The sequence below is a fragment of the Drechmeria coniospora genome, chromosome 03, assembly GCF_001625195.1.
Source record: "Drechmeria coniospora strain ARSEF 6962 chromosome 03, whole genome shotgun sequence".
In the NCBI taxonomy this organism is placed as follows: Eukaryota; Fungi; Ascomycota; class Sordariomycetes; order Hypocreales; family Ophiocordycipitaceae; genus Drechmeria; species Drechmeria coniospora.
Window position 1 is genome coordinate 7237552 of NC_054391.1, and position 22916 is coordinate 7260467.

At 56.9% G+C, this 22916-nt stretch overlaps 5 protein-coding genes across 5 annotated transcripts; 3 read left to right on the plus strand and 2 right to left on the minus strand.

The window, feature by feature from the left end:
* Positions 1–3667: 3667 nt before the first annotated feature.
* Positions 3668–5089, minus strand: DCS_07751 (uncharacterized protein; the record flags this gene model as incomplete). Its single annotated transcript, XM_040805035.1, has 1 exon — positions 3668–5089. The coding sequence occupies one exon, from the start codon at positions 5087–5089 to the stop codon at positions 3668–3670; it is 1422 nt and encodes a 473-aa protein (XP_040655139.1).
* Positions 5090–8258: 3169 nt separating this feature from the next.
* On the plus strand, positions 8259–9058 carry DCS_07752 (uncharacterized protein; the record flags this gene model as incomplete). The annotated part of the gene is made up of 4 exons (XM_040805036.1): positions 8259–8382; positions 8543–8594; positions 8653–8836; positions 8897–9058. The coding sequence occupies 4 exons, from the start codon at positions 8259–8261 to the stop codon at positions 9056–9058; spliced, it is 522 nt and encodes a 173-aa protein (XP_040655140.1).
* Positions 9059–10117: 1059 nt separating this feature from the next.
* Positions 10118–12738, plus strand: DCS_07753 (homogentisate 1,2-dioxygenase; the record flags this gene model as incomplete). Its single annotated transcript, XM_040805037.1, has 6 exons — positions 10118–10185; positions 10326–11654; positions 11697–11818; positions 12123–12292; positions 12341–12488; positions 12587–12738. 6 exons carry the CDS (start codon positions 10118–10120, stop codon positions 12736–12738), a joined length of 1989 nt encoding a protein of 662 aa, XP_040655141.1.
* Positions 12739–13256: 518 nt separating this feature from the next.
* Positions 13257–14363, plus strand: DCS_07754 (uncharacterized protein; the record flags this gene model as incomplete). The annotated part of the gene is made up of 1 exon (XM_040805038.1): positions 13257–14363. One exon carries the CDS (start codon positions 13257–13259, stop codon positions 14361–14363), a length of 1107 nt encoding a protein of 368 aa, XP_040655142.1.
* A 517-nt stretch (positions 14364–14880) lies between these two features.
* Positions 14881–19020, minus strand: DCS_07755 (putative dynactin ro-3; the record flags this gene model as incomplete). The annotated part of the gene is made up of 2 exons (XM_040805039.1): positions 14881–18516; positions 18616–19020. 2 exons carry the CDS (start codon positions 19018–19020, stop codon positions 14881–14883), a joined length of 4041 nt encoding a protein of 1346 aa, XP_040655143.1.
* Positions 19021–22916: the final 3896 nt, after the last annotated feature.

Below are 22916 nucleotides of genomic sequence, written 5' to 3' on the forward strand. Positions count from 1 at the left end.
TTCATGCAAGAGGACACGAGCGCTCGGAGGGCCTCACTTCGTGGCTTGCACAGCCCGGAGCGATCCCGTCCCATGCGGACATCGATTGATCGTTTGGTTCGGCCGTCCAGCTGTGTCGCAACGGCAGCATGCGCTTCAGCTGCTCGACCACAGCTAGGCACCGTTTGGCCGGTACGGGACCCAACTGCACCGCATTCCTGCGCAGAGCTGCATTTTTTTTCGTACCCGTACGGCACGGTACATGGGATCCTGTCCTTGTTCGAATCTCGGCTGTCGTCTCGGCCAACTCGATCCAACGACAATCGGTCCACCTCTTGCGAACCGCTTCATCCCAACCCCGCCTTCCACCGCACTCTCCACTTCAGCCTGTCGGTACGACCATCACAAGGGGTAATTCTACTTGTCGGGCAGGAGGTATGAGGAGCGACCGCTCTGGATCCGATCGTCGTCCAATCGTCCCCCCCTTCCCCTCCTGGGGGGGGCCGACAATGGATGACAGAGAGGAGGGGGCCGACAGTCGAGACGGCGATCGCTTGGCTCGCAGACCAGTTTGCTCTCGTACGAGCACGCTTCGCAGCGCCACCGTACACGCTCACTGCCCTCCCGTGCACCTAAACTACACCTTCTAGCATACACCTTCAGCTATAAGCCAGGAACTTTTGCATCTCAGCCTCGGACGCAGATGGCTGTGCCCTGTTCGACTCTGACAAATATCGTCGCCGTCCGTCTGCGATCCCACCACCAGGCCCCCGCGGCAGCTGATGTGCTTGTCGTGTCCTCGCCCTCGCCCTCGCACTGCTGCTGTCGCACTGTCAGCCAAGGAAGCCAAGCCCTTGCCGCCTCGCGCAAATGGCGGTCCAGATTGCGGCATTTCTCTCTCCTGATCGTCGGTCCCCTTTGTTTGCGCTCCATTGGAACTGGCCATGGTCGATCGATGGTCAGCTGCTGGTTCCCCGGATTTTGATCCACCTACACATCTGCACCTAAGTATTGTTAGCTTCAACGTCTGCGTGCTCCAGTTCTGAGCCAAGCGGTATTGAAAAGGGGCCAGGGCCACGCATGCATCGGATGCTACGAACAGCAGCCCACCCCCCCCCCCCCCCCCCCCCCACGACATGTGTGGCCCTTGCATATCTTCGAGTGCTGACACCCCAAGCCCTTCATCGTCGTTGTTTATTATGCGGCGACTGCATGCTAGAGGACTGCGCATGTACGCCCGCCCTTCCTACCTATCCCGACCATGCTTCTCATGCTCTCCATTGTCTCTGTCGGCGGAGCAGGAAGAGCAGGAAGCCGGGCATGCTCACTTTGAGCCAGATTCCCCCACCGGCGCGGCTCCTTAAGGTCGAAAAGGGTTCCTGCCAAGGCACGCAGGGCATGTTTGGCGTACGCCTGACCTCATCCGTTCAATTCATTTTTAATGAATTACCCCACGAAATTGAAGGCGCCAAGAGTGGCGTCGAAAACGTGAAAGAATCCATGGAAGCGGACAGGGCGGAAGCAGAGCTGGGCATTTTGGTCTACAGGTTGCTCTATGGAGTAATACCGAGTGAGCATACTAACCGGGCGTAGTCACGGTAAAGGAGCCAATAATGCTGCATACCACCTTGCTATGGCTCAAACATACCGAGAGCCCTTCGTCATGGGATGGCGCGATTGTCTCGGCCGCGGATCCGAGCTGCCCAAATCGTTCGTCCTTTATCTACCTCCGTCTCATGTTGGCCTTCTCCATCCCAGCTATCCCAGCCGTGGAGCGCCGGCCACATGATCCGTCCATCCAGCTTTCACCATGAACACTCATTAGATTAAACCACATCACACATCACACATCGTTCATCACCAACACCGGCTGTGGGTGCATCGACAGGGATCTGACTTTTTTATTTTAGCATCGGTACTTTCGCCAGAAGAAATGCACATGCGCGCGGAATGGTCATGGCCCCCTCTGCCATCAGCTCAAATGCAACGGCCCAACACCACAAAGGCTAAGGCCCAACACCGCAAAAGCAAAGGCCCAACACCACATATGCCTCTGCAGAACACCTCAAATAATATCCAGTGGGGCCTTTGGTATGCCGAGGCGGCAAGTCTGTGCAAGTACGAATTCGTCGCAAGAGATGTCACCGTCGTTCCCGGCCAACGCCCGGGGAGGTGCGAACCGAACGGTTGACCGTTGTTTTGCTGCCGTCGGCACCACGCGAGGTTGGCAGTTTGGCCGTCGTTCGGTTCAGGTATGCACCATACGTTCCTTTCTTTTCCATTTTCCTTGGTCACTTCTTCAGTCCAAATCTCTTTTTCCCTTGGATTTTCGAGAGGAGTGACTGAGATGGGCCAGACTCGGCATCAGCGGATGACATCGAAGCATCCTATTCGATGCCGAATATTCGATGCCGAATCACTCAAACACCAGCCTACCTTGCTATGCAAAAAGGCGACCAGCCTTAAGGCCGCATAGTTCAGACGCTCTCGCTACGTCAGATAATGAGCATTCTTCTTGCTTCCATTAATTATATTACTCGAATTTTAAATCCTGTCCTGCACTTCTTTTTATTTTTCTTGTTCCTTGTGCCTTTCGCAAAGCCCTCGCCTGACGAGGGTGCACGCTCACACACTCACATCAGCCACGTACAGCGGACACTCGCACTCGTACACGATACGTGACCGGCTTACCTTACTGTTGCTTCATCCGCTTACCGATATGTTCGTCTACAATTGCGATCGCCATCTTCATGAGGAATATCAGCACCAGCCGCAGCGATTGGTCGCATCATCACCAACCATCCTCTACGGATCTCACCACCCCCAAACCTCACCCATCAAATCGCCAACTGCCCAGCGCTTGTCCGCGTCACTCGCCCGAGTCACCCGGCCGACGACGCAGCATGAGCACCTCCTTATTGTTCAAGGGACCCCTGAGAACACCGGCCCTGACAACCAAGCCATTCGACGACGTGGAGTGGAGCTCGCGACGCCTGGGATCTTATCCAACCAAACGGCAGATAAACCTCTTACAGGGTACCTGATGCGCGCGACGGACTGCAGTCTACCTCCGCTGCACGGTAAGCAAGGAGGGCTGCAGTTCATTTGTCGTCACTAAGAGGGAGCCCTGGTGGATTCCTGCGATGTCCTACACGACGGTATGCACATGTACATGCACCTCGAAATGGCACGATTCCAACGTCTCATGGCCAACCAACGACGCTTCATTATCGTGCGGCATGGACCTTCGCTTTTTCTCTGACAGCGTGGCGCCGGATTCATCGATGACACCAGATGCTGCTTTACATTGACCAACCATGAAAATCGTGCTAGCTACATTCTTAGTTTCTTGATGTCCCTGGGGCCGCAATCACCATGGCTGCAGCCGCTGACGATAGTCGGGCCGTAGACTCGAGTGTGAGGTGAAAAATTTGGTCGCACAACGGCCATGATACGGCACCGTCGAGTCTCGGCTTCCTCTTCCCTGCAGTACTGGATGCCGAGAATTTGGTTGTGGCTTTCGTTCAATCGGTCAATTCCTTTGCCAGACCAGACCATTCTCCAGAACTGCTTCACGCTGGGTTTTCTGATAGCCTGACGTGAATCCGAAAATCCAGTCACATACTGTCATCTGGAGGATTGGTTCCTGAAACGTTCTCACGTCCAACCACCAAGCCTCATTTCCAAGTCACCTACTGACTAGATGCTTTCCTTTGCTGAACAATTTCCTGACGCCCATGTAGCTGTGCCGCCTCTTGGCCGTTTCGATTTTTTCGCTCTCAGAAGGACAAGATGTCTCGGCTTCCGCCTCCCTGTAGAATCGAATGGCCAGAGATTGCTTGTGGTTTTCGTTCAATCTGGAAATCCCTTCACCAGACCAGGCCGTTCTCCAGACTTGCTTCACTCTGAGCTTTCTGAGATCCTGACGAGAATCCCACAACTCCAGTCCGTGCACCAAGTTAGGCCACTCGGATCCAATTTCCTGGCCATGAATCGTCGAAAACTGCGCCCAGAGCGTCTGAGTATGGGTTAGGTTCATACCTGAAAACCCGTAACGGTCGGAGTTTGCGGTTTTGCTCCATTCCTCCTCGCGGCCTCGTGGAATGACATACGAGGTGAGCCCTGGCGGCTGCGGTTGTGATGCAGAAAATTGGAGTAGCATCACACCTTCATATGTCTTTCCTGCGCATTTCCAGACTGCGTTGAGGCGGCCTTTGGCGTCAGGATTGGGCACGGCAGCAACAGCTTCTGCCTGCCACACTGCCCAGAGAAAAGCGCGCAAGGGGCTGAAAGCGGTCCAGACGACGGGAAGTTGTCCCGAGCCCTGGGTTATATGATTACGACTCGATCCCCCATCCAAGGCCAAAAATGGAGGCTGGGAGAGAAACTCGTTAAACGTTCCTTTCTTGGGGTTGTGGGAAGTGCCATGGTAGACAGACAATGCTCCAGGTTGGGAGGGGGTCCAGGTGGAGTTTTGAGGACAGTCGGTTTCCAGCTGTTGGGTGAAAGGGAGTCGTTGCCAAGCATCTATGATACCTTTACCGACGATTGTTACCTGCTTGAACGGACCGCCATCATCATCTACGCCCGCCTGGGGTCGGGCGCTCGAAGCATGGTCCGATCCGACGAGCTGGGAAATTGCTGCTGGAATTGGTCCTCGTCGACGGAGCGGCGGAGCGCCAAAGGCAGCATCCCAGGAATGATGAGCAATTGATGAGCAGACACCTTGGATCAAATCATAAATGTCTTGCTGCTGGATAAAAACTTCGGAAAGCTTTTGGCATCCGTCGGCTCCTGACATGGACGCAGTAGACCCGACGAGACTGTCGAAATTCTGGCAGTTGGCTCTGAACCCCTCGAGACAGTACGGGCTGAAAGTCGATGACATGGTTTTGGCAAACTTGTCGACCGAGGACACAAATCGGTGCCTAACTCGAACTCGACGTATGATCTTGTCGGAGAGGTACCAGGCGAGACACGCTGGAACGTCAGACTCCGGCGTGAAATCGACCATCTCAAGTGCAAACTCGGGTGTAAAGAATATAAACGCATGAGTCAAGGCCCCTCTTGCCTTCGACGCTGGTGCTGGGGAATTTTTGAGTGTAGCCATGACTGTGCTGTATTCGGGGCCGACTTTTGCTGCATGGGGCGAGAGTGTATGGGAGGAAGAGGTTGGGAAGCATGATGGTAGGTTTGAATTGGGCATTTTGGAAGGCGGTTTCTGTTCTATTACGATTCATTCGCGACTTCCAGTTCTGGGACTTGTTCGTTCCGTCATCCCATCGCGGCTTCCATGCTTGTATGTATATTTATATGTGAAGCGAGATCCACCTTTTCTTGCGACCGGCTTGCAATCGCTGAGAAATACCTTGTAATATCTTAGCTGCCTACCTACTAATGTATCTGTGCAAGGCTTGCAGCGACCGGTTCCGCAAACTCGGGTGAAAAATCGCCTCGGATTTGCCTTGTCACTATCATACGTGGGAATAACAAGGTTCGGCGGTCCATGTAGGAAGAACTGGTAAAATTATGCAACATGTCTCCTGCTCTCCAGGTATTAACCTCTTCCATTCGAATTTAGATAAGCCGGCAGCATGCTACAAGGGAAAGACCCCCGAGGCATCCGCGGATTTCAATACGCGTACTGTTCGCATACATCTCTACTGCCTACGGATACATGTGTTGATGCAAGAAGCTGGATTTGCACAGACGCACTCCGTACATTTGGCTGCCTGCGTGACTTGCGCCGGAGCTCGTAATGTAGAAGGTAGCTGCCGAGTATAAAGTTGCCGACGTACTAGCTTGAAGTCATATATTCGCTGCCACCCGCTGGATGAAGCATACGGACGAGAAAGTATGCAGTACGATGGAGAATTAACTACTTGCACTGAGCTGGCGGTGCTTGAGTTGCACTACAAGCAAGTACATGTACGCACGACTGCATTTTGCTGCTACGGATATGCCTGCATGCATGTACAGCGGTGTACGGAATACATGTCCATCAGGACAGCTAGTCGACAAAGTTTCTCTTACCAACTGCCGACCTCCATTCGTTCCCAAGAACAAAATGGTGTACTGCACGAGTCCGGGACATGGTGGCAGGCGTCCGGGTCGACTACGAAAGCAACGCCCTCCACAGCACTTGCGCGCTGCATGCAATGTACGGTTGAACCCAAGGCCGGTTTCGAATCGAAAAAGTCGGCACACTGGGCGCTAGCTATATTGCTCGTGCAAGCGGACTTGGCTCATGTGTAATGACTGCTCCATGGAGAGACTGCACATGACGATACAATGGTTACTTCTCGATGCTCCGCAAAGGTTCTGCTTTCAGCACGTCGCCATCTGTGGCATGGGTTTCGGATAGATGACGTGCAGGCCAATCTCGTATGTGATGGTTGGACATGTATCCGGATCCTCGTCGTCCTTTTGGGAGTGCAAATTTTGAAACCTTGAAGGGGCGGCTTGCCGTAGAACATTGGGAAAGTGTTTAAGAACGCAATTCAAGAAAGGAACGTCTGGTCTGAGGAGGACTTGGAAATGAGGCATGGCGACTGGACTTGAGGACGTTGTCGGAAGAAATCCTCTGAACGACAGTATGAATGTGTTCGGAGCCAACGTGTTTCATGACGCTTAACGACGCCTCGACGGATTTTTGAAATCCGCAATCACATGGTGTACAGTACGGATACTTGGTGCTGTTGAGGGAGAATCACGTGATAAGGCACGGGACTACCAGCAGAGGGTAGACTACAGGATATGGTATGCTGTACGGAGTACGGAGTACGGAGTACATGTACATGCACTTATGAGCCGGGAAACCTCTGCAGGGGCAATAAAGGAAGGCATTCGACAAAGTAACGTCTGATCAGTGGAGAACTTGGAAACGAGGCATGGCGGTTGGGCTTGAGGACGTTGCAGGAAGACGTCCTCCAGACGACGGCACGTACGTATTTAGAGCCAACGGTCTTCGGTATTGATGCAGGGAATGAAAGTGTTGTCTGGTACGGAGTATTATCGGAACCGTGCTAGTGTCTTGCGGCCATACTAACTCGCTGACTGTCCTTTGCGTGGAAGTTCTCACTTACTTGTCCCTGCGCACCCCGAGGTACCTACCGTACGGGTACCGTGCGGAGCTCTTGAGCCACAGTCCTAGCCGGCGTCAGCGGCAGACTGCACCGTGCTGGGAGCATCCTGAGGCTCAAAGGGCCCCCAACAGGAACCAGACTGGCCTGCCTGCGCCCTCCTGTTGGCTTGCCGAAGCCTCGGCGAGGGGTAACGCGACTATCTAGCTGATCATCGCATGTCCCCAACAGACCATGCCACATGCGTACCTGCGCTTGCGCACATGTACCTGTACAGTACGCCGGAAGAGAGGGTACGGTGCAGCAAACAAGCCCGCCTACAAACTACAGGTACCTAGTGCCGGAGGTGTCGCATGCGAGGGTGTGCGTGCGCACAATCCTCGGGCTCGGATCACGACGCGCTTCGTCGCGGCTCGGAAACCAGCAACGGCCGTTTCGCATCCCCCAATATCCTGGCGTGCCACCCTCGAGCTCCGCCGCCGCCCAAGCACCCTGCCATGCCAGCGTCGACCAGACCGCCTGTGGGGTCGCCGACAGGCTTCCCCGGATTTCCCCCCCAGGAGCCATCAACTGCCTTCTGCGGGTCTCACGCCAAGCCTGAACGGGCGCCGAGCCCAGGTGCCGCGCCGCACCGGGCAGCCCACGTCATGCGCTGGCACGTACTTGGTTACAAGCACTAGCCTCCATGCACTCCGTACTGTGCGTGTACAAGAAGATACACCGACGCCACGCCATACAGCACGCAATGACAGCACCATCGGCGTGACGACGGGCGCGAGTACTCGGTACTTACCCCGCCCGCTCCGAGGAAACCGTACGGGCTCCTCGAGGGCACTGTCCTGCCCGGCCTGCTGCCACCTCGGCGCGCACCTCAGGCAGGCATGCGCTGTCCATCTCTGGCCAACCGCCCGTCGTTGACACCTCCTTCCCCTCTCCTTCCCCTCACCTCCTCCCTCCCTCCCTCCCTCCGTCACAACCGCTCACCGTTTCCCTCACAAGCACCAACCATCCTCCAATATCAAGGTTCGTCTCGCACCCCCTTCCGCTTGTCGAGGAGCTTCCTGCTTGGTCAAGCATCGGCTCGCCGCCCCGGCCTGGCCGTCGATCTCGCCGCTGACCCGACGCGAGCTCAGCAGCAGTAGTCCAACCCTGGTCGTGTATAACCCTCGCCACGACACGACGCACAGTCCCGCCATCATGACCGAAGCACTCTCCAAAGTCGACTCCGCCGTCCAAGGCCTGTCATCGCCGACCAAGGAGAAGGGCCATAGGAGGGCAAGCTCCACGGCGGCACCTGGTGTTTTCAACATCAATGAACTGGGTGCGTCTCGTCCATGCTTATGCAGCGGCCGACCGTCGCTCCTCCCCCTTGTCGTCGATTCCTTTCTCGTCGCAAGACGTCATCGTTGGCGGCTCGCGCCGACGCCGTGGAGGCCATGTCTTGGTCGCTCGAGTACCAAGGCTGACGTGCTCGCCCGCAGAGAAGGATAAGATTGAGATCCAGCTGCCCGTCGAGACGCAAAAAACGGGCTGGTACGTCCGCCGAACGACCGTGTCTCCCCTCGCCGTGAATGCTCACCGTGCTGTGCAGGAAGATCAACTCGAGCCCCACGACGGTCGAGGAGTCGGCCATCCTCAAGCTTCACCTGACAACGCCCCCCGTCAAGAAGATCGACCTGCACTTCCCGCTCGGGATGGAGGTGACGGCGCGGAACCTCAAGGGCGTCACCATCAAGGACGCCCTGGATGCCATCTACAAGTCGTACCGGAAACGGGTGAGCAGCCCAGGCGGAGAAAGGGTCGCTCGGCGCATCAACTAACCCTCCCCTCTCCAGGCTGATGACGAGCTCGACAACCCGTACCTCGCCGGCTTCGAGTGGGACAAGGAGGAGTCGTGGACCCGCTTGGTTGTCCACCTTCAGAAGCAGCCCGCCATCGGCAACTTTGGCAGCGGCGGTGGTGGCAAGAAGAAGAAGGGCAAGAAGGACGACGAGTGATTCTTGGCTGCGCCATATCGGTTGCCACATGTCGTTGCGCAGTTCTCTTTCGGCTCGCTGCTTCCGATGCGAGTCACCGCCCGGCATGTAGCGACTTGATTTCTGCCGCCGCTCACCAGGTGGACCTGTACATTCGCACGTATGCGTACGCCGCGATGAAGTGGCCATGGGGGATGGTGCCCCGATGAATACAGCAATGGACGATGAAATGAACGCTGTGCATGGCGTGATGTAGTCTGTCGTGAGGCAATGACGTTGTATGCCGCATGCAGGAATCTTGCATATAATATGACTCGTCATGTTTGAGCCCAGAGGCGGATGACAGGTTGGCATCGGCATTTACTATGGGGATATTGGGATGGGTAGAGGAAAGTCAGTGGATTCACCTGGAGATTTGGAATTTCAGCGAGCGTTGCGACTGCATACCAGTTCTCTCTGCTTGCCCTGCAGTTCTGCGCTTGTTCAGATACACTACAGGTATACTTGCATGCACCTACATGGAATGATGTAGGTGTGACCATGGAGTACTCCGTAGGAGTAGGTGTAATACATGTAGGTGGATGCAAGTGTACACGCGATGTACCATACGTAGGTGTAATGAATGCACAGTCGGTACTTACAGTAAGTACTGTACTGTACTGTAGGTGCAGGCACGTGTACAAGCACTTGTACCACACAGTGCTGCCCCGCACGTGACATCACCAAGTGGGTTACCCGACTATTAATCGGCGGCTACTGTCGGGCGGCAGCCCCGCGCCCGGCTTTATGTCTCCACGGCGGAATCCCAGCGGGAAGCGGAGGCATGGCTCGGCATCGATGTCGAAATCACGTCAGGGCATGGCACGGTGGTTCGGTAAACGCAGCTCTCCAAGTACGTACCGTGCTTACGTCGCGGATGCTTGTGCTGCAGAGTAAGTAATAATACTCGTGCTCGTATGGGTTCGGGAACTTTCCTATCATGACCATCGCCACATCTACTTTTCTTTCCACTCCATCCCGCTGATCAGCAGCGTTTGCATCCGACTGCGAGACGAGGCACATCGCCCTTTCCTGCCCACCATGCCGGTTACCAAGTTTGAGACGCAGGAAAAGTACCGTTACCAGAACGGCTTCAACTGCCACTTCGAGTACGTCGCCCGGCCGGTCGCGAGCTGCCCTGCTCTCTCCCCCATCCCCGGGCTCGCGTCCCTCGGCTTCCTGTCGTGAAGTGGGTGCTGGCCAGCCAGCTATCCATTCGTCGTCGACTGACTCTGTCGACTTTTCGCAGGTCCGAGGCCGTCGAAGGCTGCCTTCCCATCGGCCACAACAACCCGCAGAAACCGGCGTTTGGCCTCTACGCCGAGAAGCTCTCGGGCACGGCCTTTACGGCGCCCCGACACGACAACAAGCAGTCATGGCTCTACCGCATCCTGCCGTCGTGCGCCCACCCGCCTTACCAACAGCGGCAGCCGCCAACGACCGGCGACGAAGCTTCGCCGAAGATGCACTACATCCCCAACCAGCTGCGGTGGGACCCCTTTGACCACAACGAGGCCAAGGACCTCGACTTCGTCTCCGGCCTAAAGCTCGTCGCCGGCGCCGGCGACGTGACCCAGAAACAGGGCCTCGCCATGTACGTCTACGCCGCCGGGAGGAGCATGGACGAGACGGCGGCCTACTACTCGGCCGACGGCGACCTCCTCATCGTGCCGCAGGAAGGCGACCTCGACATCCGGACCGAGTTCGGCTGCTTGCTGGTCCGCCAGATGGAGATTGCCGTCATCCCCCGCGGCGTCAAGTACCAGGTCCGGCTCGCCACGGACGCCCCCGCCCGCGGGTACGCCCTCGAGCTCTACCAGGGCCACTTCAACCTGCCCGAGCTCGGCCCCATCGGCTCCAACGGGCTCGCCAACGCGCGCGACTTCCAGGCGCCCGTCGCCCACTTCAGCGAGCACGCCGGCGCGACCGCCTCCGACGGCCCGGCCGAGTACAGGGTGACGGTCAAGTTCAACAACACGCTGTTCGAGACGCGGCAGCGGCACACGCCCTTTGACGTCGTCGGCTGGCAGGGCAACTACTACCCCTACAAGTACGACCTCGGCCGCTTCAACACCATCGGCTCCATCTCCTTCGACCACCCGGACCCGTCCATCTTCACGGTGCTGTCGGCGCCGTCGCCCGTCCAGGGGACCGCCGTCGCCGACTTTGTCATCTTCCCGCCGCGCTGGCTCGTCGGCGAGGACACCTTCCGGCCGCCGTGGTACCACCGCAACACCATGAGCGAGTTCATGGGCCTCATCCGCGGCGGCTATGACGCCAAGCGCGGCGGCGCCGGCGGTTTCGTCCCCGGAGGTGCGAGCCTGCACAATGTCATGAGCGGCCACGGGCCCGACGCCGAGAGCCACGAGGGTGCGCGCGATGCCAAGCTCGGACCTGCCAAGGTCGGCGAGGGCAGCTGCGCCTTCATGTTCGAGAGCTGCCTCATGGTCGGTGTCTCCGAGTGGGGGCTGCGAACGTGCAAGAAGGTTCAGGACGGCTACAGCGAGGAGAGTTGGGGGGGCGTCTTGACGCACTGGAAGATGCCCGAGGGGAAGACGGTGGTGAGCCACCTAGCCAAGTGAGTGCCGGGCCTCGGTCGATTGTTGAAATCCCGTCCAAGTGTCAACTCGAGGAGGCGAGGAGGCGAGGAGGGGTCGGGGGTCGGGGGGGCGAGCGGGATTGCGGATCACGACGAGTACGGTGAAGCGCAGCATCGGCCGTTGCGAGGTGCCGAGTTGAGCAGTATGTGATTGACTCGACAAGTTGAATCGATCGTGACCATGGTATGACACGCATATCGTCGATGCGCAAGCCGATTCCTCCGTCTTGCCCTTGCTTCGATGACGGGCGTGAGAGTCTTTCGTAGTAGGCACTCGATATGTGTGCTTGTGCTATTCGGCTTGCGGCCAGTACAATGATGAATGTGCATTGGCAGTGCATGTATCTGCCAGGTGCGGAGTACTAGCAAGCACTATACTTGCTGTCGATACCTGAGGCTGCTTTGAGGCAATAATGTCTGCTGATAGAAGTTCATTTTTTGGTGCAGGCATGTCCGGCAGTAGTTGCCTGGCCGAATTGCTTCTTTCTTCCCCCATCGACGAGACTCCCTCACCAATTTACTCCTCAAGGGGACGCGCAACGCATGGATACGCCGAAATTCTGCGCGACCCTTCAGGCAGTCCATTCGAACCTGCTGCTGCTACTACGAGCAGAATGGTACGCTGAGTCTATCCCAGGAGTGACCATCGATATGTGACTTTGCAGCCGCCGCCGAAGCCTGCACCTGCGTCAATCTCCCCGACCATGTCGTCGTACCGTGGCCGAAATGCGGAACCGTCGTCCCGTGCTGCCTGCCTCGAGAAGGCCATGAGGGATGCCTCCTGCTCCCGTCGCCACCGTCGCCCCATAGCCGGTATGGCGCTCTGGGATGGCACCCAATTCACCTCTTTTCCGCTAGAAGTTTATGCTTTATTTAACAAAAAACATTTAAACTATTACTGAGCACCGCAGAGGAGGCGACTCGCTTCCCTGGTCTGCAGCTCGCATATTTCGACGTCGAAGGGACCAAGGCTGGCATGACCAACTCAGTCTGGACACGGACCACGACAGAACTCCTCAGGCAAGCTTGTCGCATCTTCGCCAGCCTCAGCTCTTCACCCTGAGCCTATGCCCCCTCGGGTTGTGCCGTCAAGGCATCCAACTGGACCCATCGGAACCGCTCGTTTGCATCGAATGCAGCTTACCCACCGTCCCGTTCCGATTCTTTCTCCGACCAGCGGAGTTGGCGACGGAGGCGGTGGGTGAGATGCCAGCAGCAGCAGAGGCGACGGATGGAGGAAAGCCAGTAACCTTCACGGCATGGAGGCAGCGACAGATATCGCCGTGTTTCGGGAGCGAACCATGACAACCGATAGCCTCGAGAATCGTCGTACAGTCGTCCAAGTCGGCTTGGCCCATTGAAGGGATAAGCACATGTGATGTAGGTAGGTCACCTGGTAGGCAAGGTAACACCAAACTATGCACCCTGCTAGAATTCATACCTGGAAGAGGCCAGAAATCAGGTTGCTGAGACGCCTACATGTGGGTATAATCGAATCCAGCACACTCCATTCTACAAGTACTTGTGCTTATCTTGGTGGAATTATGGATAATAATATCAATATCTGTAAATCATGTATGAATGCTTGCAACTAATATCGGCCAACACCATGCAGGCCCCACTCGTCTCGGAGCCCCACCAACGAGCGGCTGGTTGAAGGAGCTCGTTGCTCATAATCTTCTTCCAACCTCAACCCCGACTTTACCCAGCTTCGCGTCAATCTCGTCTCAACCTCGTCCGCATCCGCCACCCGCGTCCCATCGGCGAGTGTCAGGAGCCATCATACCGATACGCACGTCGCCGACCTCTACCGACGCAGCCGCTGCCGCAGCCATGTCCCACCCCCGCGTCGAGGAGGTCTCGGACAGCGATCCGGACGCCATGTCGGACCCGGACGAGGGAGATATCGACGACTTCATCGACACAGACATCATGCGCCGCGTCCCCGACCGGCAGACATCCCAGAAGTTTCAGCAGCGTGCCGCGCAATCCGACGTGCTCGATACGGCCAACCTGCCCCCATCCCGCACCACCGCCGTCACCACCGACGAGCACGCCGTCTTCCGCGGCTTCCAGAGCCTCTACCCGGTCTACTTTGATGCCACTCGCTCCCGCGCCGAGGGGCGGCGTGTCGGCCGCTCTCTCGCCGTCCGCAACCCTCTCGCCCGCGACATCGCCGACGCCTGCTCCCGCCTCCGCCTCCCGACCCTCCTCGAGCCCGAAAAGGTGCATCCGAAGGACTGGGCGAACCCGGGTCGCGTCAAGGTCGGCCTCAAGAAGACGATGTCGAACCGCGCCGGCGCCGCTGCCGGACCCAAAAACAAACACCACCTCTACCTCCTCATCGCCCAGCACTTGCGCGAGAACCCAACGACTGAGGACAGCCCGGGTCTCCGGGTCCGCATCGGCGGCCAGCTGCAACCGCCCGAGGGCCAGCCGATCCCCCGTCCGGCCGTTCCCCGCGGCTGGAAGATGGGTGAGCTGCTGCCGTACCTGAGCGCCGCCCAGACGGGAGGTGGCGTCTCCGAAAACCTCTTCAAGGACATGATGAAGGAGATGCAGAGCGGCGGCGACCCCATGGCCGCCCTCATGGCCGGGCAGCAGGCCGGAGCGTCGGATGCCGCCGCCGCCGGCAACGCCGCCGCTAAGAAGAAGAAGAAGGACAAGAAGGGCAAGGGAAAAGCCTGAAAGAGAGTACCTGTCCGCCGTGAGGCTACCAGAAGCCCTGACACTAGGACCTGACACGAGCTGGATGGAAACCCGCGGTGACGCCCATCACGGATGGAAAAAGGTAGAGCCTCACATGCATGCATGCATGAAGCATACGGGATACCATAGACGCGCCAGCGAAGCCCCTTTCTAGCCCGCCGCCAAACCGAGGAACGACGCGTGGCCTGCACCAGGATGCATGCAATACAAGCCTAGTAGAGAAATACTATGCACCATCAGGTCTTCGCTTATGCTATTCCCCCCCCCCCCTCACACGCATGTCATGTCCTCGGACAAGGTGAATGAAAAACCTAAAGAAAGAGCACGAATGAGCACGAATGAGAACGCAAGTGCCTGAACAGCCGAGAAGATGATGATAAGTAGAAGATGAATGTACATGCCGAATGTGCGAGTAGGGCGCAGCGTGGCGGGTATCTATCGACACGCAAATTATACAACACGAAGCGAAGACTTGTGCTCATCCCTCGCACGCACCTCACGCGCCAGAAGCGAGCCCTCCCTGCAGAGCCTCCCATTCTCGTGACCCCACAACCTGTACGCCATCCCCTCCCAGGCCCGTGCCTGTCATCATCTTGCCGTCGAGGCCGGGTAGGCGGATCTGCAGCTGCGCCGCAGGGCTTCCAATCAGCCGACCCCGTCGCCGCATCTCATCTTCGCCGTGGCGGAGGAGCGCCGCCGACTTCTCCGCCACCGAGTCCTGCCACGACGTCCACGCCGCGTAGTCCTCTTGCTGCTTCGCCGCGTGATGCTGCGCCGTCGACCTGGCCGGTCGCCACGCGAGCTTGTCCTTGGGCAGGGAGCTGAGGTTGAAGATGGTGGCCGATGCCGCCAGCTTGATCAGCTCGCCGAGCACATCCTTGCCCTCGGCCGCGATGAGATTCCTGCGCTGCTCAGGGGGAGCCGTCGGCCTCGTCAACGGCTCGGCGAGCCAGTCGTAGCTCTGCTGTTCCTTTGTCCGCGCACGACGGTTGTCCTCGCGCAGGTAGCGCACGGCCGACTGAAGTGACTCGATGTCCTTCTTGAGCGCATCCATCTCTCGGGCCGTGGCCACGGCTCGCTCCTGGCCGGCCTTGACACCGGCGGCATCGGCACCCCCGGCCATCGCCTGGCTGTCGTTGGCCATCTTCTGCCACTTGTCGCGCTCCGACTCGAGATTCTTGAGCTCGCGATCCTGCTTCTCGATGTCCTCCCGCAGGCTGGCCGCCAGCTCCTCCGAGTTTCCGAGCCGCTTCTGAAGGTCGGAAATGCGCTCAACGTTGGCGTGTGCATCTCGCATCCGTGCCTCGAGCGTCTCGATCTTGAGGACGGCGGTGCTGAGGTGCTCGTCCCGCTGCGTGATGGTTCGCCGAGCTTCGTTATGCTCCTGCTTGAGTCGCCGCAGCTCCTCCTCCGCATCCACCGGCACCGTCCGGAGCGCTTTGAGCTCTTGGGATCGGAGCCGCCAGGGGGGTGTATGTACGTCAAGATCTTGCGTCTGGTCCGGATCCGTCGCCAGCGCGGCGAGGTTTGCCATCTGGCTGTTGATGACTCTCAGCTTGGACAGGCAGCTCGAAAGCGTGTCCGTTTCCCCCGCGCCGTCGGCTCCCGACCCGGCCCGCTGGAGTACTGTTTCGATCTCGGCGTAGGTGAACGGTTCGTTGCGACCTTCGTCGAGGGTAAGCAATCCGTGCATGCCGTTGCCGATCTTGCTCGCCAGTTCTGCCAGTTCCTCGCTGCTCTTCTCGCACCGCTCAAACGCTTCCGCGCTCTCCGGGAGGAGCGAAGACGAGCGGGCCTTGAGGTCCTCCAGCGCTCGCACCACCTTCCCGGCGATGACCTTGGTGCTTCTCGTCTGCGTGATGACGAGGTCTAGATTCTTGAAAAAGTGCTGCGCCATCTCGTCATTGGCGCCGTCGCCGTCGCTCTCGCCGTCGCCGCCGCACGGGAGGGCGCGCTGCACCATGGCCTTGGTCGTGTTGAAGGCGACGACGGCGGTTTCCATGCGGCTCTGGGCGACGAGTGACTTCATGTACACGTCGTCCGCGAAGCTCGAGAGGCCCGTCGAGATGTGCACCTCGGCGAGGTGCGACATGAGAGCGACGGTTCGATGCAGCTCCGTTGCGCAGCTCTTCTCCTTGAGCTCGTCCCGGCGCAGTCCTTCGATCCAGCCGTTGAGCGCTCGCTCGACCGGCTCGAGCTCGTGCAGAGAATTGCGGTACTTGGAGAAGTGCTCGACGGAGCAGCGGCTCATGTCGTTGACGAACCGTTCGCACATGGCAGACACCCAGGCGAGCTTGTCGACGGCGTCACAGCCAGAGAAGACGTCGTCTTCGTGGCCGGCGTGGGGCGGCCCGCCGATGCGCTCCTTGATGAAGGACATCAACAGGTTCGACTTGAAGGCGAGCCTGCGGAATCGGAGCAGGGCTAGGACGGAGTCTTGGTCCTCGAGGTAGCTGTCGGGCATGAAGAGCTTGACAATGTCGAGGTGCTGCCCCGCTTCCTGCGCTTCCAGATGCCGCAGTTCCAAGTCGATCGTCTTGGCTTGCGCTTTGGCGGCGGAGAGCTGGAGCTTCATGTTCAGGTCCAGCATGGCCCGCGACCGGTCGTTGAGCTTTTCTGACTCGCCCTCGGTGACCGCCTGGGATGCTCGCATATCCTCCAGGTCACCCTGTAGGTTCGTCACGAGCTCGCGGAAGCGCGACAGGGTGTACTCCAGATCCTCGAGGGACTCCTCCTGCAGGGCCGCCCGGCGGGCCTGCTCGGCGATGACGCTGTCCTTGAAGTCCAGGTCCTCCTGCAGCTCCTTTTCGTTCTGCACGTGGTTGGCCTCGAGCTCGTCGTTGATCTCCTTGAGGTTTTCCAGGTCATCAACGACGGCCTTGAGCTCCTCGATCTGCTCCGACATGGTCATGGTCCGCTCGGTCAAGTCCTCAATCATGTCCTCGGCGCCGAGCGCGTTGTCGAGCTGCTGGCGAAGGTCGTCGACGGCGGCGTCGGACGTCGCGAGCTTCTCTTTCGTCGCCGAGCACTCCTCCTTGACGGCGGCGAGCTCCTTGACGTCCTCGTCGAGCCCGGCGATTTGACCTCGCAGCTCCTCCTCCTGGGCCTGGGTGATGTCGCGCAATCGCAGGAGCGCCTCTCGGAGCCGTTCGTTGGTCTTCTCCATCTGCAACCAGCCGCTGCTGGCGCGTTCCTCCGACGTCATGCCCTGGTCGTACTCGGCATTCTCCTCCCGGAGGACATCCACTTCGAGCTCGAGCTCCTCGACCTTTTGCTTCAAGGCGTCGAGCTCCATCTTCAACACCTCGGCCGTCTCCTCGGCCATCTCGCGGTCGAGGGCGGCGAGCTCGAGGGCCGAGTCGTGTTCGGCTTGCATCGTTTCGACGGATTCGAATCGCGCCTCGGCTTCTTGCAACAGCTTCTTGAACTCGGCATTCTCCTGCTGCAGCGGCTGGTACTTTTGCTGCAGCTTCTGAATGATGCCCTCGAACTTGTCCCGTTCGGCCTGAATCTTCTCCAGCAGCTTCAACTTGTCCCGATCCTCGATCCGTTTCCGATCGAGCACCTTAAGCTTAGCCTTCAAGTCTTCCACCTCGCGATTTGCCGCCGCGTTCGCCGCCGTTCTCGAGCCGGAGGCGGAGCTCTTGGGCGGTGGCGCCATGGCCGTCTCGGACGACTCGACGGCAGCCAGCTTCTCGAGAGCTCTCGTTCTTCCACGGACGGGACTGGTGGGCTGCGGCGACAGTATGCCACCGGCGGAGCGGGTCGTGGAGCGGCTGGCGGCGTCGGAGGCGGAGCCGCTGTCGCGGCCGCCGTGGGAATCGGCCGAGGGGCGACGCGAGCCCGGGCGCGACAGGGACGGTATGCCGCCGACGGGGGGTCTGGCGTTGGCGGGTCGCGCTGCGGTAGCCGACGACCTCGAAGCGACCGACGAAATGGACGATTGCCTTGCCGTTCGAGAGGCCGGCACCGCCGGAGGGCCCATGGAGGTGCGGGTGCTGCCGCCGACGGACGAGCGCGCCTTGGTTCCTGCGGACACGGGGGTGCCGCGAGGGTTGGACGGGGTGACTGTTCGCGAGGCAGCCGCACTAGGAGGGCCACTGAGAAGCTTCGTTGGAGACTTGGTCGGAGACTGGACGGGTCAGCCACCGACGGGACATGCAAGGCAGCGGCCGAGAAGCAAGAGGCGAGAGGCAAGAGGCAAGAGGCAAGAGGGAACAAGGATGCCTACCTTGACGAGACTTGGCCGTCGGAGGGGCCTAGGGGCCGGGCTCGGACTTGGCATGTTCAGGCTCCTCCTCGTTGCGAGAGAGGCATCCCCGCCTGCGGTGGCGGAGGCGAGGGCAGCACCCACGTTGGAGCTCGCCGGTTGGCCAGGTTTTCGGCTCGTCAGGGCCTTGACGGGGGACGACGGCGTGAGGATGGTGACCATCATGGGCTTGACGAACATGCCGTAGCCCATGGGGCAGTCGAAGTAGCGTTCCCCCTGAACGCTGCCGTCGTTCTTCCCCGTCTTCTCCTCGAGCTCGACGCCAACCCACTCGCCCACCTGGAAGTGAGTTTGGCCAGCAAAGCGGACGACGCCTTTGCGGCCATCGCTGAGCTGCACGGCCTGGCCAGGCTTGAAATCCGGCATGGTGTTGGGCAGTCGAGGGGCCGATGGCGCATCGCGACGCGGTAGGAGACGTTGTTGCTATCTGCTGGTGTTGACCATGACAGGAGTTGACGTACCAACGAGGGCCTGAGACGCGAACCAGGACTGTACTAAAATAATGCTGTGCACAGGTAATTGTGCGAGTCGAGGAATGATACAACTACAGTACATGTGCATGTACAGGCTAGGTACCGTATTCGCTGGAACCCGCCTGATTCGCTGCACAGCAAGTGGACTGTACAGTACCGTACATGCTCGGAGTACTCCGTACTGTAGTACCGGTTTGCCTTGTACTTGTGTACTTACTATTTGCTAAGGTACGGAGTATTAATTACTGTATAATTAGGGGGTGGATGCTAGCCGATATTGGCTGGCAGCCTCCTGTACTTACGGAGCACAGGCAGTATTACTTACTAAGTACGGAGCACAAGTATTACTTACTCCGTTCAGAGTACGGACTGCAGTACCTGGGAAAATGTCTATATCGCCGTTGAGGTTCCTGCTCCCCGTTATCAATAGGGAATGAGACTTGTGCGGAGATAAACACTGCAGAAGTATAGCACGAGATTCAGCGAGTGGTTTCGCCATTGAACCGAATGCCACTCCGTACAGCGCACTATTATTAATCCTTGCGGCATTGCTTCCTTCGCTGGACACCTTTCGCCATGGTAGGTACGAAATGCTCAATTCCAGCACACCAGCACCACCAGTTGCATCAGCACGCCCCATCGCCGCGGCGCGTTTGCTACATAACATCTTCCTCTATTGCAGCCGAAGATCTGTTTTGCTGCTGTATATGTATGGCTTCTGTTATTTTTATTGCTGCCGTATAAGTATTGCTTCTGTATATGTATGGCTGCTGTATCTTTGTGGCTGCTGTATCTGTGTGGCTGCTGTATCTGTGTGGCTGCTTGCCGTATCTGTGTGGCTGCTTGCCGTATCTGTGTGGCTGCTGTATATTTTATGGCTGCCGTATAAGCATTGCTGCTGTACTAGCGTTGCTACTGTATACGTATTGCTGTTAAATATGTATTGCTGTTATACAACTACATGTACTGCTGTCGTAAATTTATTGCTGCCGTATATTCTGCCTCGGCCATGTATCTACTATCACAAAGCTGAGCTATAAGGCTAGGAGACAGTTCCTTGCAAGAGGATGAGGCGCCCCTTAGACATCAATGCTGCACAACCCCATCTCCAGTCCCTCAGCTAGCTAGTAGTCAGCAACACAGCTGTTAAGCGGCCAAAACCTCATCGCTCTAATACTACTTCCTACGCTACCCTAGAAATTGTGTCCTGACAATTACAGCCATGGAGTATTGCACAATGGCGAGCTTTTGCTCCGAATCATCCGATTAGTTTGCGAATGTTGTTTATATAGAATTCGCATGAGTTGATTAGCAATGTTCATCATAGTTTGCTACTCCGTGGCAATACAACTGGGTCATATAAATATACGCCGACTGCCATCCGAGATGCCCATGATCAATACCAGAACATGCCGTTCAATGCATGCGATTTGGTGCGGCCGGGCGTTTGATCTACAAAGACCATTGCGGCACCAGGACTGGTGTTGGTAATCGTACCGGAATGGCCTCAATATAGTCGGCGGGTTTTGGATGTGTTATTTCATGGGATAAGTACTTGCGAGCGAGATGGTCTGACTGGTAGAATCTCTTCCGTGTTTTGCTGGTACAAGATCGTACATGTGCCTCGAGGGAATATGCCGTGGAGAAAAATGATGAACCTAGCGAGGCAAGTGTTGCTTCGCTCACTGCGTTCCCGTCCAAGTTCACAGTGTGCCGAACCGCGGCATTCTCGTTTCCCACCTGCCCAACCCGGGCCTTGCTGGTTCTTGACCAATTTGGGAACTAAAGTCAGGGCTTGTATTTGCCTCATATGTCTCGGTTAATTACCTCTTGGGGCATCGGAGAACTTTCTGCAGGTAGCAGTTCGTAGACTTTAGTTTTCTCCTTCCATGTTTCGGAGAATCGCCGCTTCAGGAGCCAGTATATTACGGCCAAAATGGCGATCCATAATCCTAAAACACACGAAATCGTGACTGGGCGATTCGAAAAGTCTCCCAAAATAGATCCTCTGCATCCCACCTATTAGTCGTATTCGTCAGATAGGGTCATGGGTCAACTTGCAGAGCGACATTGAGTGCTCCAAATAGAAGAACCAAAGTCCCAATAAAGCGATGAGTTCTCAGCAAACCCCCGCTAGTTCCGGTCTTTTTAAATTTCTCATGATGGCTGTACCCGATAAAGGCTTGACATGGCACTAATACTGCCAAAGCAGCCCCGATCGTAATATGAACTAGAGCCGGACCCTGAAGCTGTTAGTATTTTATAACGCACTGCCAGCAGTTTGGGGTCACTTGCAGTGATTGGCAGTTGAACCAGTCTTGCGCCAGCAATAACTACTCCTAGCTCAAAGAGCAAAACCGAGATGATCTGGACGATAGCATGTACCTTAACGGGCAAGTAGTGCTGTCTCAATAGAAAGGCACCACATGGGAAGGCAATGAGAAACACAAAAGCCATAATAAGGCCGTGCGCTATCTTCGCGACCCCTACCCGAGATGGAACCAGTCGGGCTGTGACCCGGTTCGGGGAAATGCATAGGGGCTGCTGCATTTCGCCATTGGCTGGTGCCGAAAGACTGGCGCTAAAGCTGCCTTTGAAACATGTCAGCGATCGCAAATGATTGACAGATCGAGTAGAAAAAATCCCACCGTAAGCTGTATGCAAGTGGAGGGGTTGATCAACATCGTTTGATTTCATCTCTTGTCTGTTGTTGAATGACCATATCCAATCCTGCTCTGTGTTCATAGAGCGAATGCAGGAATGGCACACAACTTCAGCTTCGTAATAGCCACTCGAAACTCTTTCGTTCCTCATAACGGTTAGAGCCTGCTGGCGCTCGTCTACAGTCGGTGGGATGTGGCCACTGCATGCATGAGTATAGAGAATCGGGAGGGGAGGAGGTGGAAGTTCATTCGTGCTTACCTGGTAGACCGAACGCTCACAGTGAGATCTGTTCAACTGCATGATCAGTTCTAGTTCTGTCTGAAAAAAAAACACGAACCAGAGGAGTAGGTCTAACTTTGACTCTCGGGAGAGGGGTGAAAAACAAACATAAGAGCATTTCTCATAAGTGTTCCAGGACCAAGTGCCAACCATCCCTTTCCGGAACGAAAGTGGCCTGAGAATAAGAAATGAATGTCTCCCCGTGCAGAAGCAATATTCGATATGGCAATGCATAAGTCTAAAGCCAAAATGTCGTCCTTGGCACAAAACTGAGGATTCTTGCTAGTATTGCACTCTGGGATAGCTTCCGCGAGTCGCGAAAGCATCCAAAAAGCAATCAAGTTGAAAATAATCATAATGGAAAACTGAGAAATGCGAAGGACACGGCTAGTCATTGGTTGCAGGACGCACTATTTCGACGAGATGGGCGAGATGTTGTTTGCAGTTTGTCAACCCCTGCGCCATCCCGCTTATTCTTATTGACTGATGCAGAAACCTCGAAGAATGATGGAATAAACCTGCCACAGGCTACATGGATTTATCGCCTATAAATCAATGAGTTAAGTATATGGAATATCACCGAAAATTAAGACGTCACACGCGAGTGGAGACGCAGCTTACATGCGTCGATGTTACGACGTGCCGCTACGACTTCGCGAAAAACATCCTTGCATCATTTCATCCCCTACGGAGTACCCCGTATACAACCAAGTATACGCAGTAATACAAAGTACTTGTACAGTACAAGTACTCCGTACTGTACTTGTAACGCAGTGGATCGTAGGATCGTAGTGAGCCTTTGAACTAGTTACTTTTACCCCAGCACTACTATATCAACACCTGGCG